An 18,286-nucleotide genomic window follows, 5' to 3' on the forward strand; every position below is an offset into this window, starting at 1 on the left:
TTGTAGCTGAACATTGTGTGCCCGAAGAGGATTCTACGATGACGGGCAGACAACTGAGCCAATGGCGGAAGACTACAGACTACACCCCAGCTGAACCAATCCAAAGATCCGATCTTCCAGAATCAACCTACTTTCTGTTCTGTATATTAGTGGTGTACTGATTGTAACGGTCTCTTTGCCTGCTGTTCCATACGAACTAACGGAGGAGCCGTAATTACGCTGTACTAGATATCTTCACTCTGAATAAACTGTCGCTTGTCATACAATTTACCACCTTGTCTGAATCGATCCTTGACCGACTCACCCGTCTACATATCTAATTTCTAACACGGTTCTGTGCGAGAAATATATATTCCAAACATAGTCTAGGACAGTTGTGGGAAGCGATAGATGCCAAATTAATACAAAAACTAGCATCAAAAACTGTTTTAAGCAATGAGCCTGATGCAACAGATCAGAAAGTTTAGCTGAAAATGTTGATAAACTATTAGCCTATTTCTTCACATTATGAGTGCAGCAATGCCCACAAGGCAGTAGGCTATAACCATGAATATTCCATTAGTGGAAAACACCATTCTCAAAAGTGAGAGCAAATGTGATTATGCACCTAATGCTTTTATTATAAAGGTGCATTTGTCTGGCGAAAATGATCTTCCCCAAACTTTAAACTCACTCACTGTGTAAGGGGAAAGGGGGATACCTAGTCAATTGTACAACAAATATTTACAAATACAAATATTTCAACTGAAATGTGTCTTCCGCATTCAACCCAACTCCTCTGAATCAGAGAGGTGCGGGAGGCTGTCATAATCGACATCCACATCTTCGGCGCCAGTTGGGCTCATTGTAAAGCGGATTAATGTGCTTCATTTTTAGAAGTTATTTGTCCACTTTAGTGTTTGATGCAAACCTTATCAAAACATATTGGCCTATGGGCTAGGCTACATGAGGTGTGCAACTATGATTTGAAAAAGTTGCAAAAAAAGACATGCCTTAAACTGGGCATCATTCACAAGTGATAATATATCATTAATAAGTGATAGGCTAATATTGTCACCCATCACACTATTCTTGATTTAAACTTGTCTTATACTAAATAATGTATGTGTGAAAATTGATTTGATATAGAATGGACCATTATCATGCACCTGTCTCGAAACAGGGGGGGAAAATACATGTAATCATTGCACTTAAATAGCGAATGGAGTACGCTATGGAGTACGTTTCCCATAGTTCATTTTCATGCCAGCTAGGTAGGCTATACTCCTGTTGTAAAGATAATAAATGTGCTTAATATTAGGAAAGTTGAGAAAATAATATAGTCGGCCTAGCCTATAGAAAGCTGATGGAATACTCCTCTTTTTAATAGGGGCCATCACTCTGTTTTCTTGCACAATTGCATAGCCTAGAGAAATGTTGCACAACATGAGCTCATGGGCTCTCATGAAGTGTTTAATTAGATTTTCGATAACATTTACATTGATGTCAGAGTGATTAGAGGGACAATAGAGTGCTGAGTACCTGGCAGTTAGCAAGTTTGGTAGGCTACGAATGACCATCAGCAGCATCAGAGCTTGGAGAAGCCTAATCACCGTGACTAAATGGTCACGTGGAATTTGACTGCCATCATGACTTGTGACCGCTGGTGTGGCAGTAATATGGTCACCTGTAACAGTGGTAACTTGAAGTACATCTTCAGTATTTAGCTAAGGTAATTACGATCACTTTTACTGACTGTTTAAAACTCATTGGTTGTCGTCAGTAACTTTGCGCTGTCACACTTGCTGCTAGCTCTGAGGAGAATTCAGCAAGCTAGCTCACGCTCAACTTCGGTTTGGCGGAGGACTAGTTGACTAGGTGGGTATATAGATGACTAGTGAAACATAACTTAAAATATAAAATAACAAGGTTTATTAACAGATCACAACTCATCAGTAGCTTCAAGACCGGAACTCCTTTCAGACTAAGTGCGCGGTCCTTTATACTACAATAACTAGTAAAACGTTTTTGGAACCGTTACTGATAATGTTGTTGCTGTTTAGGCCAGCTACTTGCAAATACATTTTTCTATTTTAAAATACAAAATACATGTATTTTGTAGTTTATGTTAATACATTTCTCTATGGTATTTTGTATCTGTATTTTGTCATTGTATTTTTAAATTTTTGCCCATCCCTGTTTGTAGACTAATCAGGTGATGTGGCTATCTATGGAAATAGAGTGCCATAGTATGAGTCATAATACCCATAAAACCTAGTGGTCAAACGGGGAAATGGTTCCAATCATTTTTCCACCATTCATATTTCCCATACAGGAATATATAGCAATATATTTGCCTCTATTTACCCCCCAAAAAGGAAATGCTAATTCACTGCTAATGTGGCTATCATAAAGAACTACAAATGCCATGATGATCTGGACTAGACTGCTGAATCCAGGCAAGGCTAAGAATCTCTGGATTAACTATCTAATGTTAGCTAAATGTTGTAATGAATAAATTGACTACATTTCTTAAAATTGACAATTCTGTGAACTGTCTTCTGCTGGTTTTAAATTGACACAATACCTGGTTGCAAAGGTGTCACCTAGAGATTATGTGCAGGAGCTTGCAGGTGTCACGCCTTGGTCTTAGTGTTTTCTTTAATTATTTGTTCAGGCCAGGGTGTGACATGGGTTATTGTGTTGTCGTATTGTTTTTTTTTGTAGGCATTGGGATTGTGGTTGATTAGGGGTGTGTCGAGTGTAGGCTTGACTGCCTGAGGCGGTTCTCGATCAGAGTCAGGTGATTCTTGTTTTCTCTGATGGGGAACCGTATTTAGGTAGCCTGAGTTTCACTTTGTATTTCGTGGGTGATTGTTCCTGTCTCTGTGTAGTGTTCACCAGATAGGCTGTAATAAGTTTCACGTTCCGTTTGTTGTTTTTGTATTTATAAGTTATTTCATGTATCGTCGTTTATTTCATTAAAGACATGAGTAACCACCACGCTGCATTTCGGTCCTCTCTTTCGACAAACGAAGAACGTCGTTACAGCAGGGATTTGTAGTTTTGCATGATTTCTACTTTGATGATAATTTTAATTTTCTAATCTTTGAGTAAATAGTGCTGAAAATATTGATAAAAGTCACCTTGTCCGAAAGAGATTTACTTGGCTATCAAATCGTCACTCCAGGGGAAGATAACACAAAACGAAACACAGCCGGACTTCCGGCGCCGACAGAGATGGCCGCCTCGCTTCGCGTTCCTAGGAAACTATGCAGTTTTTTTTTTTTTTTTACGTGTTATTTCTTACATTAGTACCCCAGGTCATCTTAGGTTTCATTACATACAGTCGAGAAGAACTACTGAATATAAGATCAGCGTCAACTCACCATCAGTACGACCAAGAATATGATTTTCACAAAGCGGATCCTGTGTTCTGCCTTTCAACCAGGACAACGGAATGGATCCTATGCGGCAACCCAAAAAAACGACTCCGTAAAAGAGGGAAACGAGGCGGTCTTCTGGTCAGACTCCGGAGACGGGCACATCGTGCACCACTCCCTAGCATTCTTCTCGCCAATGTCCAGTCTCTTGACAACACGGTTGATGAAATCCGAGCAAGGGTAGCATTCCAGAGGGACATCAGAGACTGTAACGTTCTTTGCTTCACGGAAACATGGCTCACTGGAGAGACGCTATCGGAGGTGGTGCAGCCAGCGGGTTTCTCCACGCATCGCGCCGACAGAAACAAACATCTTTCTGGTAAGAAGAGGGGCGGGGGCGTATGCCTTATGGCTAACGAGACATGGTGTGATGAAAGAAACATACAGGAACTCAAATCCTTCTGTTCACCTGATTTAGAATTCCTCACAATCAAATGTCGACCACATTATCTACCAAGAGAATTCTCTTCGATTATAATCACAGCCGTATATATCCCCCCCCCCAAGCAGACACATCTATGGCTCTGAACGAACTTTATTTGACTCTTTGCAAACTGGAATCCATTTATCCGGAGGCTGCATTCATTGTAGCTGGGGATTTTAACAAGGCTAATCTGAAAACAAGACTCCCTAAATTTTATCAGCATATCGATTGCGCAACCAGGGGTGGAAAAACCTTGGATCATTGTTACTCTAACTTCCGCGATGCATATAAGGCCCTGCCCCGCCCTCCTTTCGGAAAAGCTGACCACGACTCCATTTTGTTGATCCCTGCCTACAGACAGAAACTAAAAAAAGAAGCTCCCACGCTGAGGTCTGTTCAACGCTGGTCTGACAAAGCTGACTCCAAGACTGCTTCCATCATGTGGACTGGGAGATGTTTCGTATTGCGTCAGATAACAACATTGACGAATACGCTGATTCGGTGTGCGAGTTCATTAGAACGTGCGTTGAAGATGTCGTTCCCATAGCAACGATTAAAACATTCCCAAACCAGAAACCGTGGATTGATGGCAGCATTCGCGTGAAACTGAAAGCGCGAACCACTGCTTTTAATCAGGGCAAGGTGACTGGTAACATGACCGAATACAAACAGTGCAGCTATTCCCTCAGCAAGGCTATCAAACAAGCTAAGCGTCAGTACAGAGACAAAGTAGAATCTCAATTCAACGGCTCAGACACAAGAGGTATGTGGCAGGGTCTACAGTCAATCACGGACTACAAGAAGAAAACCAGCCCAGTCACGGACCAGGATGTCTTGCTCCCAGGCAGACTAAATAACTTTTTTGCCCGCTTTGAGGACAATACAGTGCCACTGACACGGCCTGCAACGAAAACATGCGGACTCTCCTTCACTGCAGCAAAGGTGAGTAAGACATTTAAACGCGTTAACCCCCGCAAGGCTGCAGGCCCAGACGGCATCCCCAGCCGCGCCCTCCGAGCATGCGCAGACCAGCTGGCCGGTGTGTTTACGGACATATTCAATCAATCCCTATACCAGTCTGCTGTTCCCACATGCTTCAAGAGGGCCACCATTGTTCCTGTTCCCAAGAAAGCTAAGGTAACTGAGCTGAACGACTACCACCCCGTAGCACTCACTTCCGTCATCATGAAGTGCTTTGAGAGACTAGTCAAGGACCATATAACCTCCACCCTACCTGACACCCTAGACCCACTCCAATTTGCTTACCGCCCAAATATGTCCACAGACGATGCAATCTCAACCACACTGCACACTGCCCTAACCCATCTGGACAAGAGGAATACCTATGTGAGAATGCTGTTCATTGACTACAGCTCGGCATTCAACACCATAGTACCCTCCAAGCTCGTCATCAAGCTCGAGACCCTGGGTCTCGACCCCGCCCTGTGCAACTGGGTACTGGACTTCCTGACGGGCTGCCTCACACTCAACATCAACAAAACTAAGGACATGATTGTGGACTTCAGGAAACAGCAGAGGGAACACCCCCCTATCCACATCGATGGAACAGTAGTGGAGAGGGTAGCAAGTTTTAAGTTCCTCGGCATACACATCACAGACAAACTGAATTGGTCCATCATCCATGAAGGAAGGCGAGGTCAGTACAGGTGCATCAAAGCTGGGACCGAGAGACTGAAAAACAGCTTCTATCTCAAGGCCATCAGACTGTTAAACAGTCACCACTAACATTGAGTGGCTGCTGCCAACACACTGACACTGACACTGACTCAACTCCAGCCACTTTAATAATGGGAATTGATGGGAAATGATGTAAAATATATCACTAGCCACTTTAAACAATGCTACCTAATATAATGTTACATACCCTACATTATTCATCTCATATGCATACGTATATACTGTACTCTATCATCTACTGCATCCTTATGTAATACATGTATCACTAGCCACTTTAACTATGCCACTTTGTTTACATACTCATCTCATATGTATATACTGTACTCGATACCATCTACTGTATCTTGCCTATGCTGCTCTGTACCATCACTCATTCATATATCTTTATGTACATATTCTTTATCCCCTTACACTGTGTATAAGACAGTAGTTTTGGAATTGTTAGTTAGATTACTTGTTGGTTATTACTGCATTGTCGGAACTAGAAGCACAAGCATTTCGCTACACTCGCATTAACATCTGCTAACCATGTGTATGTGACAAATAAAATTTGATTTGATTTGATTTGAGCCCTTATTTTAAGTGTTTCTAAAAACCCCTACGGGAAAATGAATGGTGGAAAAACGTTTGGAACCATTTTCGCTTGACCACAAGGTTCTCATGAATATTGTGACACCACTGTGTGGGGCTCTATTGTCTTTCTGGGCCGGGCGTCAGTTAAACTGCAGTAACGAAGCAAGACTGTAGGATCAGTCGAAACCGTGAATCTAGACCGGAACCCTGGCCCCTTGAGGCAACCGTGTTTGTTATTATGTCGCATTCAGAACAACTGGAACTCCGAAAAATACAAGGTCAAATCATGACTTAAGCGATATTGAGGTCGGAGCTCTAGAAAGAGGCTCGAGTTCCCGAGTTGGAATTCCGACTTGAATGACCGTTCAAATCGAATTTTCCCAGTCGGAGCTCGTTTTTTTCAGAGTTCCTAGTTGTTTTGAACGCACTGAAGTCGGAGATTTTTTAATTCCCAGTTGTTGTGAACGTGGCACAAGAGTGACGTTGCTGGTAGCATACACGTAGCCTAGTAGGATGTGTTCATTGAATATGGCGGCTGTGTTTCAGCCTCACTGTCCTGTACATTTGTAAGAACTTCCTATTTAATCCTTCATTTCATCTTTTATTTTATCGTGAAGAGGTAAGATAATGTGTTGTTCGTAAGTACAAATGGTCAGTGTTTTGGTATTCAGAGTATTGTAGAAATAAATCGCTATTTAAGTACACGTTGGCTAGCTATACCTTACCTGTCAGTCATCAAGTAAATCGTGAAGAGGCTATAGCTAGCTATATCCGAAGTTCCTGATACCGGATTTGTAGCTAAATCTTGTAATAACAGCGTATTGATGATACACATCCAGTCCTGTAATATTTTGTATGTTATCTAAGTTAATCAATACGTTTTGTGTCATCCATTTGATGTGCTGCTCTCTCAATCTGTGAACAAATGTTGGCTGCAATAAATCAGTTAACCGACGTTAGCTAAATTGGATAGCTAACGTTAGGTAGGTAGCTAGCGACTGTAGACACCGATGTCCGGTAGCTGTACGGACTCTCAAAATTATTCACTCACGAAGTTGTGTTGTTAAATAGCTAACTAACATTGGACACGTTGTCTGAAGGATGTAACCTGGTTTGACAATGTTAGGACAGTACTTTAGCTAACTATATTTTATAGCAGTTAGCTTGTTATCTATTTCATAGTGGTAGCCTAGTTGGCTAGCTAGAAGGCAGCTCAGTTTGACGTTGACACTTAGCACACGGTCTGTGCTAGCCGGGATCCTTGGGACGTCCCTACCCCATTGAAGTTGACATTTAAAATGGTAGGGTTTAGGGTAGGGACGTCCCAAGGATTCCGGATAGCACTGACGCTTAGCACAAAAGCTCTAGGTTCTTTTTCCGCTTTCATAACCTATTGCTAACATCGTTGTGCAATATTTATCTACGATGTCTCCAAATTGAAATTTGCCGTCTTGTCGTCCTTGATGTTTAATCCATGGAAGCGAGCAAGCTAGGATCCTACCTAGCTTTCATGATGAAACCCAGCGACTGGAACAAGCTATATAGCTACGATTGCCTTCTAGGTCGTGACAGTAGTGGCGCATACAAGGCGCAAAGTGGTCGTCCAACAAAAGCTAGCTAGATCTGGCCGATCAGAGTTCCGCTCGTTAATCCTCTGACATACTGACATTTCAGCTGCTTATGTCAGCAAACCCCTCGCCATGCTCCCTCAGTGACAAGTGTCATATTATAAATATATATATATAAATGCATAGCTAACATGGCTCTGGATGTTGTAAAATGTGTATGCATTATTGCTTGTAGCGTAGCTTCATTTTCCTGTTGTGAAAATGACCATAACTCCAAAGTTCAATGTGAGATTAGCAGTCTTTATCTCTGCCACACCATTTGCTTTTGGATGTAGCACACTTACCACAAAAGCCTTTTAAATATGCTCAGTTTGCCTTGAAGTCAAGCGGTTGTTGGAGATACATTTTTATCATTTAGCAGATGCTCTTATCCACAGCGACATACAAAAGTGAGTGAATACATTTTTGCACTGGGGAATCGAACTCACAACCCTGGAATGGCAAGCGCCATGCTCCAACAACTGAGCTACTCGGTACAGTGAGATACCGCACATACACAACTTCACCGATACACAAATATCTTGGTCTGATTGTGTGGATAAGCGGGTGTAAAGGGTTTATCCTCCATAAATCCTTAAGCTACTCAGGAATTTCTGCATTTCCTGTACACTAGCAGAAATATGGCCAAATTGCTAGACTGGAATTCAGGGTGCTGCAGAGAATCGGATGTAACAAATGCAATCCTGTTGGTCAAGGAAAGTGGGGTGCTTGTGTTCTGGAATTCAATGCTTTTGTTCTGGAGCTTCACAATCTTCTAGAATCTTTAGCCTGTTATCAGGCTTACATTAGAACTGCCACGCTGTAAAAGATGGTTAGGTACATAGCTTGGAGCAAATATAGGTGTGGTGGGTCAGTCCAACAAAAGCACAGTAATGACCCTACTGTTTTCTCTCTTCTCCCTACAGCCAAGTCTGAGCTCAACCTCTTTAGTGACGTCACTATCGAGTGGCCTGGTCCTTGGACCTGTCAGAACTGCAGCCATGCAGCCCCCTCCTCGGACCGGCCCCCCTGGTGCATCCGGCCCCCCTCCTGCCGGCGTTGGGCCCAATGCCTTCCGGAGGACAAGGCCCCACAAGCATACAGGAGCAGCGGTCATGGCGGGACTAACAGCCCAGCCCATGACAGACCCCTTTGCATTTGGCAGGCAAGCCCCTCCTCCTATGGCTACAGGTCACCTGCCGCCACCCAATAACAGCCCTCTGCCTTTGCAAGCCCTGCCTCCCGGTATGTACCACCAGGCTGGCATGGGTCAGGGGCTGCACCAACCACAACCACTGGATAGTGCACAGGCTGGGGCTGTGCCCCTTGGCCCACCACCGCCCTCTACCCCTGGGGTAAGCATCTTAACCCCTCACGGTACTGCGTCCCCTGTCCCTTTCCCTGGACAGCAACCTGGCCCGCCAGGCCATGCACCACCAAGTGCAGAGCAGGGCTATTTTAACTCTAGGGAGCCAGCACCCTCGATGACCCCAGGACACCTTCCCATGGCCTCAGCCCCTATGTCTGGCCAAGCGCCTTATGGTCAGGACCACGGAGGAGACCATCACCCTCAGGCGATGCCCTTTAAGCCTGTGCCTCCCGTTTTGTCTCAGTGGGTGCCCGACCATGGGAGCCGCCCCCCGTCGGTTCAGAACTATTTCCAACCCACTAGTGATCCTCTACCCCAGGTTTGTAATGCCCCTCCCCAGTCCCAAATATCTCCACACACACCCTTGCCCCACAACACCCCTCCAACACACCCCCAGCAGCAACACCAACCCCAACCACCACCTCAGCACCCAGACAGGCCAACTAGCTCCCAGTGGCCTGACCTGGCAGGTGCGAACACACCCCAGCAACACAACGCCCATTTTCAGGCTCAGACCTACTTCAGCCAGAGCTCAGACACCCTGGACTCCTGGTTCAACCAGCATCCCCAGGACCTGGTCTACCACCAGATGGGAGCTGGCCCTGGCCTGGCTCGGCCCGACTCAGCCAGAACTCACTATCGGCACGACTCGGCCGGGTCTCACCATGGATCCCACTATGGATCTTACCATGCATCAACCCCTGGCCCAGCGCCGGTCCCCTTCATCCCAGACGGCACCATCTCCATGTTTTTCAAAGGAAACGACGTGGAGAACGAGGAGACCCTCGCCGGAGAGGGAGCCAGAGCAGTGAATGGGCTCCAGGACTTCCAGCCCTCCCATAATCACCAGCAGATGTCATCCCCTCAACCCCAAGCCAACCCGGTGGTGGGTGCAGAGGCCACCCACAGTTACCGTGGGCCACCCCCACAAGCTGGCCAATCATTAACCTACATGAACGATGGTAACTTTCCTGGAGCTGGCAAACCCATCCAACAGAAACCTGCTGAGGCCCAGTTTGACCATGTGGAGAACCTGGAGTGTGTGCCCAACCAGGAGGTCCTACCCAGCGAGCCCCAGAGCAACCCTGCTGTAGCAGCCGCCCACGGGGGAGATTGCTACGAGGCAGGCCCCAATCTGGAGACCCCCGACTCTGTCCCCCGACCCATACGTTCTGCTAGCGTGTCCTCTAGCTACAGCAACTTGAGCCACGGCAGTGGCACTGGTACAGTTCCACGCCGGCACCAAGGAGTGGTGGGCACCTTCATCCAGCAGGAGAGCCCTCGGCCCTCAGAGGACGCATTCTCCTCAGCTGCTGCCGGAGGCTACTTTGAGCAGATTGACACCTCTCCGGCCGGGGATATGGCTGTTGCTTACCAGAGCATCCCGGAGAGAATGTGCCACAGCCAACCCCCTACGCCCAGTCCTCCCAAACCCACCGGCATTTTCCAGGCTAGTGCCAACTCCTCCTTTGAGCCTGTGCGCTCACACAGTGTCGCAGTGCGCCCAGCGGAGGTGGACCGTGCCCGGATGGTGGCAGAGAGGGGCTCTGACTCTCTGCCTGGGAACCTGGAGCAGCCTCCAGACAACCTTGAGAATATCTACGGAGCAGCTACAGGGCACACTCAAGCTGGGGATGGAGCTGGGGCACCTCCTCTTGCATACCCTCTGAGTCACTCCCACTCCAGGCCCTCGTCCCGGGCTCATGTGGCCCACCGGCCCTGTGAGAGCCCTGCCACCACCCTGTGGGCCCAACATGACCCCGCTAGCCTGGGAACCAACATCCTGCTGGTCCCTGCTGCCCCTCCGGTCCTTGCCCCACTGCGAGAGCCCAGTGCCGAGGTCATCCAGCCCCCCGAGGATGGCTCCTTGGACCTTCAGCCCCCTCAACACGCCCCTCCGCCCTCCCAGCACCCCTCTGAGAACCTGGAGAACCCTCCTAAGGTGAGTGAGGGGGACACGTCTGACTCGCAGCCCAATCTGGGCTATGCCTCTCTCCTGGTGTCTGAATCGCTCCACCAGCCCGTGTTGATTGCCCCACCCACCTCCAATTACAGCGTGATTCCTCCCAGTAACCCTGCACTCGCAGCCAATCAGGTCAGCCCCAGGGAGGCCACAGTACCTGTGAGGCCACCCTCGCAGGCTCAAGGGGCCAGTGCCGCACAGCCCGGTCCTCCCTTGCGCTCCAATCAGAACCCATTATTTGCCCCTACACCAATGAGCTTCAGCGTCGCCTCTAGTCAGAGCCCTCTCAATCTTGTTCGGGATGACAGGGAAGGGGTTAAACCAGAGATCACACCCCCACCATCCCAGTCCCAGCCTGCTCGCTCCCCTCTCTCAAAGGTCCAATCAACGTGCAGAAACAACCATTCTTCTCTACCTGTTAATTTGCAGGCTCCTCTTCCTGCTGCTCCTGGTGCCGCCAATTATAATCAGCTCTCAAATTACGAGCTGCTTGATTTTTCTATGCACCAATCTCAGATCCCAAACCAAGCCGCAGGGCTGCCACCTCTCTCCCTCCAGCAGGGCCCGCCCCTCGCGAGTAACGCTCCTGGGTTTTACCTGCAGGTCACCAAAGATGCTCAGCAGGTGAGTAGAGGCAATGGGGACGCCTCCACAGCACAGATGCCTGCCGATCCCATGCCCCCCCCAGTGGCCCCAAACACCCAACAACCACCCTCTGAGCCACCCATGGTGCCACAGCCTGGGCACCAAGGCCAAGGAGATGACCCTGCAGCCCCTCTCAGTGGAGCACCACCACCGCAAGGGCAGTACCCAACTCCAATGCAGGGTCCTGCCACAGGGAATGCACCCACCCCCTCTGCGGCTTACCCTGGACCTCGGGGACATGTGCCTCTAGCCAATCCCCATCCACCAGGAACCGGGGTTCCTTCAGCCCAGCCAGCCCCTACAGACCCACCGCGACCTCCCTCGTCTCTGGGAAGCCAGCTGGGGTACGGCCCACCTCCCCCAGGGCAGGTGTATGGGGGATACTACGGAGGTGCCTACCCGGAGTACCCAGATGGCAGAGGATCATATCTTCCTGCTCAGTACCCACCCGCACCTGTGGACCCCAGAGCACAGCAGTATTATCAGGTACACATACTCACAAGTCAATCAGTGTTGCTTGCAGCAGGTTATATGTTGAATCACAGGTCTAAGATATCTGGTTCTCTTGAGACCGTATATTTCACAAACTATTGTGGAGTGACGCTACAGTATTTGTACGGTTTAATTTGCCTGTGGGATGTAATGGAGTTTAGGGCGGGGGAGTACTCTGTAGGCCTGGGTGATATAGCCTAAAAATCATATATTTTTTCCCCAAATTTTATGAGCGATTCACAATATATATCTACATTTTTCGTTTTCTCTAAATAAGATTTCTTGCACAAATAAACGTTAAGTACACTGCATTTCAACCAGTCAGGAGTAATCTAATGAATTCAGGGCGTGTGAAATTATACCTAGGCTAAATATAAGCCTACCACAACATTGAGACCCACTAATCATTATATTATTTTATCTAAATAGTTTAATCACTTATGTCTTTCAAACTTTCTGTTACAAGTTTAACCAGAACCATGCACATTCTCTAGGAATGTTAACTTCTCAGATGTAACATATCATATGCAGTAGATCTATAGAGATGAGATGATGACTTGGAATAAAATAATAGTCATCAAATAAAATGTACACCTGAATTATTTTATTAAAGTAATGTGAATTAATTATGGTAAATAAGTGATAAGCGGTAATGGCACTTTTATTCATTATTTTATTCTGTTACAGCATTCAACCCACATAATGCATAGTGCATTTAATGTAAAATTTTATCGAAATTGAAAATGTCATTTTTTTTTAAATAATCGAACCGAAACCGAACCTACCTCAAAAAGAACTAATCGCTCAGCACTAATATTTACAAAAGGAATACTTTTGCCAAATTGGATTTTCTGAACATTCTCACCAAGTTCCTCCATTAGGCAAACCATTAACAGGATTACATTGCCTATTGTGTAATAAAGATAACCTTTGACATTGAACAGCTACAGTGCTGCTCTTTGTGTACACCCATTTAGCATCGTTCATACCGTCTAGTCTAAAGCCTTAGACCCACCCATCTCTTAAAGAATTCACATTGTAAGTACTTAAAAAACAAAAATGATTTCAACATTAAAATATTTTATTAACTAAAGGTAGTAGCCTACAATTAGGAAAAACACAAAGGCTTAGGTAAAAACACTACCTAGGCCTGTATCATATAATTATTTGAGTGACTTTGGTTCAGGTGATGATATGAGCAAAGGAATCTAGCCGGAGAGCATATTTCTGTCCAGCCCTTTAGAGCAGGACATGCAAAGTCCTGATCTTCTCAAAAATATACTGAACAAAAATAGTGCATTTGGAAAGTACTCAGTACTTTTAACACAATTTGTTACATTGCAGCCCTATTTTAAAATTTATTAAATCATGTTTTTCCTAATTAATCTACACCCAATACCCCATAATGACAAAGCAAAAACAGTTTTTTTTAAATGTTTGCAAATGAATAAAAAAATGTACCTGAAAACATTTACATAATTATTCAGACACTTTACACAGTACTTTGTTGAAGCACCTTTGGCAGCGATTATAGCCTCGAGTCTTCTTGGGTATGACGCTACAAGCTTGGCACACCTGTATTTGGGGCGTTACCCATTCTTATCTGCATATCCTCTCAAGCTCTGTCAGGTTGGCTGGGGACCGTTGCTGCACAGCTATTTTCAGGTCTCTCCAGAGATGTTCGATGGAGTCCTGGCTCTGGCTGGTACCACTCAAGGACATTGAGACCTGTTCCGAAACCACTCCTGCATTGTCTTGGCTGTGTGCTTAAGGTCGTTGTCCTGTTGGTAGGTTAACCTCAAACCAGTTTGAGGTCCTGAGCTCTAAGGAGCAGGTTTTTATCAAGGATCTATCTTACCTTTGATCCGTTCATATTTTCCTTGATCCTGACTACTCTCCCAGTCCCTGCCGCTGAAAAACATCCACACATCATGATGCCGTCACCACTATGCTTCGGCGTAGGGATGGTGCCAGGTTTCCTCCATTCGTGACGCTTGGCATTCAGGCCAAGGAGTTAAATCTTATTTTCATCAGACCAGACAATATTGTTTCTCATGGTCTGAGAGTTCTTCAGGTGCCTTTTGGCAAACTCCAAGCGGGCTGTCATGTGCCTTTTACTGAGGACTGGCTTTTGTCTGGGCACTTTACCATAAAGGCCTGATTGGTGGAGTGCTGCAGAGATGTTTGTCCTTCTGGAAGGTTCTCCCATCTCCACAGAGCAACTCTGGAGCTCTGTCAAAGTGACCATCAGGTTCTTGGTCACCTCCCTGACCGAGGCCCTTCTCCCCGATTGCTCAGTTTGGCCGGGCAGCCAGCTCTAGGAAGAGTTTTGGTGGTTCCAAGCTTCTTCCATTTAAGAATGATGGAGGCCACTGTTCTTGGGGGCCTTCTATACTGAAGAAATGTTTTGGTACCCTTCCCCAGAGCTGTGCCTCGACACAATCCTGTCTCAGATCTCTACAGACAATTCCTTTGAACTCATGGCCTGGTTTTTGCTCTGACATGCACTGTGAACTGTGGGATATATATATATATATAACACACACACACACACACACACACATACACACACACATACACACACACACACACACACACACACACACACACACACACACACACACACACACACACACATACAGAGGTGTGTGCCTTTCCAAATCATGTCCAATCAATTAAATTTACCACAGGTGGACTTCAATCAAATTGTAGAAACATCAGGGATGATTAATGGGAAAATTGAACTCAATTTTGAGTGTCATTGCAAAGGGTCTGAATACTTCTGTAAATAAGATATTTCTGTTTTTATTGTGAAAGCAAAAACAGGATTTTAGAATTTTTTGTATATGCATTGTCATTATGGGGTATTATGTGTAGATTAATGAGGATGTTTGAAATAAATATTAGTATAAGGCTGTAACGTAACAATGTGGAAAAAGTCAAGGGGTCTGAATACTTTTCAAATGCACTGTATCAACACAACAGGAAATGGTTTGATCTCACGTTTCATGAGCTGAAAGAAAAGATCACAGAAATGTTCTGTATGCACAAAAAGCTTATTTCTCTCAAATGATGTGCACAAATTGGTTTACATCCTTGTTAGTGAGCATTTCTCCTTTGCCAAGACAATCCTTCCATGCATGCTTCAGTTTTGCTTGCCTCGAAGCGAGCATAGAAGTAATTTAGCTCGTCTGGTTGGCTCGTGTCACTGGGCAGCTCGCGGTGGTGCTTCGTGGTGGTGCTTTTGTAGTCTAATAGTTTGCAAGCCCTGCCACATCCAACCTGCCTCGGTGCCTGTGTAGTACAATTAAATTTTAGTCCTCAATTTTAGTCCTGTATTGATGCTTTGCCTGTTTGTTGGAGGGTGTAGCGGGATTTCTTATAAGCTTCCGGGTTAGAGTCCCGCTGCTTGGAAGAGGCAGCTGTACCCTTTACCTCAGTGTGGATGTTGCCTGTAATCCAGTTGGTTGGGGGTATGTACGTGTGGTCACTGTGGGAACAACGTTATCAATGCACTTATTGATGAAGCCAGTGACTGATGTGGTGTACTTCTCAATGCCATTGGAGGATTCCTGGAACATATTCCAGTCTGTGGTAGCAAAACAGTCCTGTAGCTTAGCATCTGCATCATCTGACCACTTCCTTATTGAGTGAGTCACTGGTGCTTCCTGCTTTAGTTTTTGCTTCTAAGTGGGAATCAGGAGGATAGAATTATGGTCAGATTTGCCAAATGGAGAGTGAGGGAGAGCTTTGTATGCGTCTCTGTTTGTGGCATAAAGGTGGTTTAGAGTTTTTTTTTCCCCCTCTGGTTGCACATTTTAACATGCTGGTAGAAGGTCAAACAGATTTAAGTTTCCCTGCATTAAAGTCCCCAGCCACTAGGAGCGCCACCTCTGGAGGAGTTGTTTTCCTGTTTACTTATGGTCTTATACAGCTCATTGAGTGTGGTCTTAGTGCCAGCATCAGTTTATGGTGGTAAATTAGACAGCTACGAAAAATATAGTGTAAAAACTGTCTAGGTAAATAGTGTGGTCTACAACTTATCATGAGATACTCTACCTCAGGCGAGCAAAACCTTGAGACTTCCTTAATATTAGACTTTGTGCACAGACCACCATCCCTGGTCTTACCGGAGGCAACTGTTCTATCTTGCTGATGCAGCGTAAACCCCGCCACCTGTATGTTATCCATGTCGTTGTTCAGCCACGACTTGATGAAACATAAGATATTACAGTTTTGAATGTCCCGTTGGTAGGATATTCGTGGACGTAACTCATCTATTTTGTTGGCTAATAGGACTGATGGTAGAGGCAGATTACCCACTCGCCGTCGGATCCTTACAAGGCACCCCGAACTACGTCCCTGATATGTCTCTTTCTCATGCGAATGATGGGGATTTGGGCCTTGTCGGATGTCTGAAGTAAATATTTCGCATCCGACTTGTTAAAGAAAAAAATCTTTGTCCAGTACGTGAGTAATCCCTGCCCTGATATCCAGAAGCACTTTTCGGTCATATGAGACTGTGGCAGAAACATTACAAAATAAGTTACAAATAATGCGAAAAAAACACACACAATAGCACAGTTGGTTAGGAGTCTGTAAAACGGCAGCCATCTCAACCGGCGCCATGTCATACCAGGAAGATGATAAAACTGTAGGTTTGCACAACCAAAGAATTTCTGCAAAAACTGTCAGGAATTGTCTCAGGGAAGCTCATCTGCATGCTCATTGTCCTCACCAGGGTCTTAATCTGACTGCAGTTTGGCGTCATAACTGACTTCAGTGGGCAAATGCTCACCTTCGATGACCACAGGCATGAACAGAGTGCCCCATGGTGGCTGTGGGGTTATGGTATGGGCAGGCATAACCTATGGACAATGTACACCATTGCATTTTATCAATCTCCATTTGAATGCACAGAGTGCACTCCGTGACGAGATCCTAAGGCCCATTGTCATGCCATTTATCCGCTGCCATAACCTCATGTTTCAGCATGATAATGCCTGGCCCCATGTCTCAAGGTTCTTGACACAAATCCTGGAAGCTGAAAATGTCCAGGTCTTCCATGGCCTGCATACTCACCTGACGTCACCCATTAAGCAGGTTTGGGATGCTCTGGCACAACCTGTACAACAGCGCGTTCCAGTTCCCACCAATATCCAGCAGGCTACAGACAATAGAAGCTGTAAAGGATGAAATCAAACAAAAATAGACCAAGTATTGAAACTTTGCATGACAAAATAACATTTATTGACCCCCAACTTCAAGCAATAAGCTAAAAGTACAAAGAAAAAATACCTGTAATGTTTCTTGTTCTCCCTCGCTCATCTCCTACTTGTGGTGACAGCAGGTTTATGCTGAAAGACAAATTCCAGAAAAATAGGTTAAAACACTAATTAATTAATCCCCTATAGCTTGTTGTTGCCTGTTGACTGGTACAGCTGTACTAAAATGCCCTTTACACACCAGTGGAGGTTAGTATGAGGCGCTATACGAGGAAGGGCTCATTGTAACGTCTGGAATGGAATAAATGGAACAGAGGAAAAAAGTGGTTTCCATGTGTTTGACAATGTTCCTTTTTTTCCATTCCTGACAATTTCATTGAGTCCGTCCTCTTATACCTCCTCCCACCGGCCTCCTCTGGTACACACTCAACCTGCTTCCAACCAAACAACCATCTATACTGAACAAAAATATAAACTCAACAATTTCAAAGATTTTACAGAGTTACAGTTCATATAAGGAAATCAGTCAATTTAAATAAATAAATTAGGCCCTAATCTATGGGGCGCAGCCATTATAACATGCATCTTGGGAGGGGATAGGCCCACCCACCTGGGAGCCAGGCCCACCCGTTTGGGAGCCGGAACCAGGCCCAGCCAATCAGAATGAGTTTTTTTCCCCACTAAAGGGCTTTATTACAGATAGAAATTCTCCTCCAATTACAGTAGCTCTCCAGATGTGGAGGTCCTGGGCTGGCGTTACATGTGGTCTGTGGTTGTGAGGCCGGTTGAACGTACTGCCAAATTCTCAAAAACAATGTTGGAGGCGGCTTATTGTTGAATGTTAATTTCTCTACAATCTGGCAACCGC

At 45.6% G+C, this 18,286-nt stretch overlaps 1 protein-coding gene across 10 annotated transcripts in view; it reads left to right on the forward strand.

Annotated features, from left to right (window-relative positions):
* The first annotated feature begins 6,609 nt into the window (after nucleotides 1-6,609).
* The window catches only part of sec16a (SEC16 homolog A, endoplasmic reticulum export factor), a 69,541-nt gene continuing 57,864 nt past the window's right edge, over nucleotides 6,610-18,286 (forward strand). For 2 of the 10 annotated variants that reach the window (XM_031803026.1, XM_031803031.1), the window contains exons 1-2: nucleotides 6,610-6,736; nucleotides 8,651-12,187. In XM_031803026.1, the coding sequence (XP_031658886.1) occupies nucleotides 8,726-12,187 (3,462 nt within the window). In that variant the 5' untranslated portion in view covers nucleotides 6,610-6,736; nucleotides 8,651-8,725. Of the gene's footprint in view, nucleotides 6,737-7,940; nucleotides 8,219-8,650; nucleotides 12,188-18,286 lie in introns of those variants that run through there. The other 8 variants (XM_031803022.1, XM_031803025.1, XM_031803032.1 and 5 more) reach the window with 7 other exon arrangements.

Source organism: Oncorhynchus kisutch, linkage group LG23 (genome assembly GCF_002021735.2).
Source record: "Oncorhynchus kisutch isolate 150728-3 linkage group LG23, Okis_V2, whole genome shotgun sequence".
NCBI lineage: Eukaryota > Metazoa > Chordata > Actinopteri > Salmoniformes > Salmonidae > Oncorhynchus > Oncorhynchus kisutch.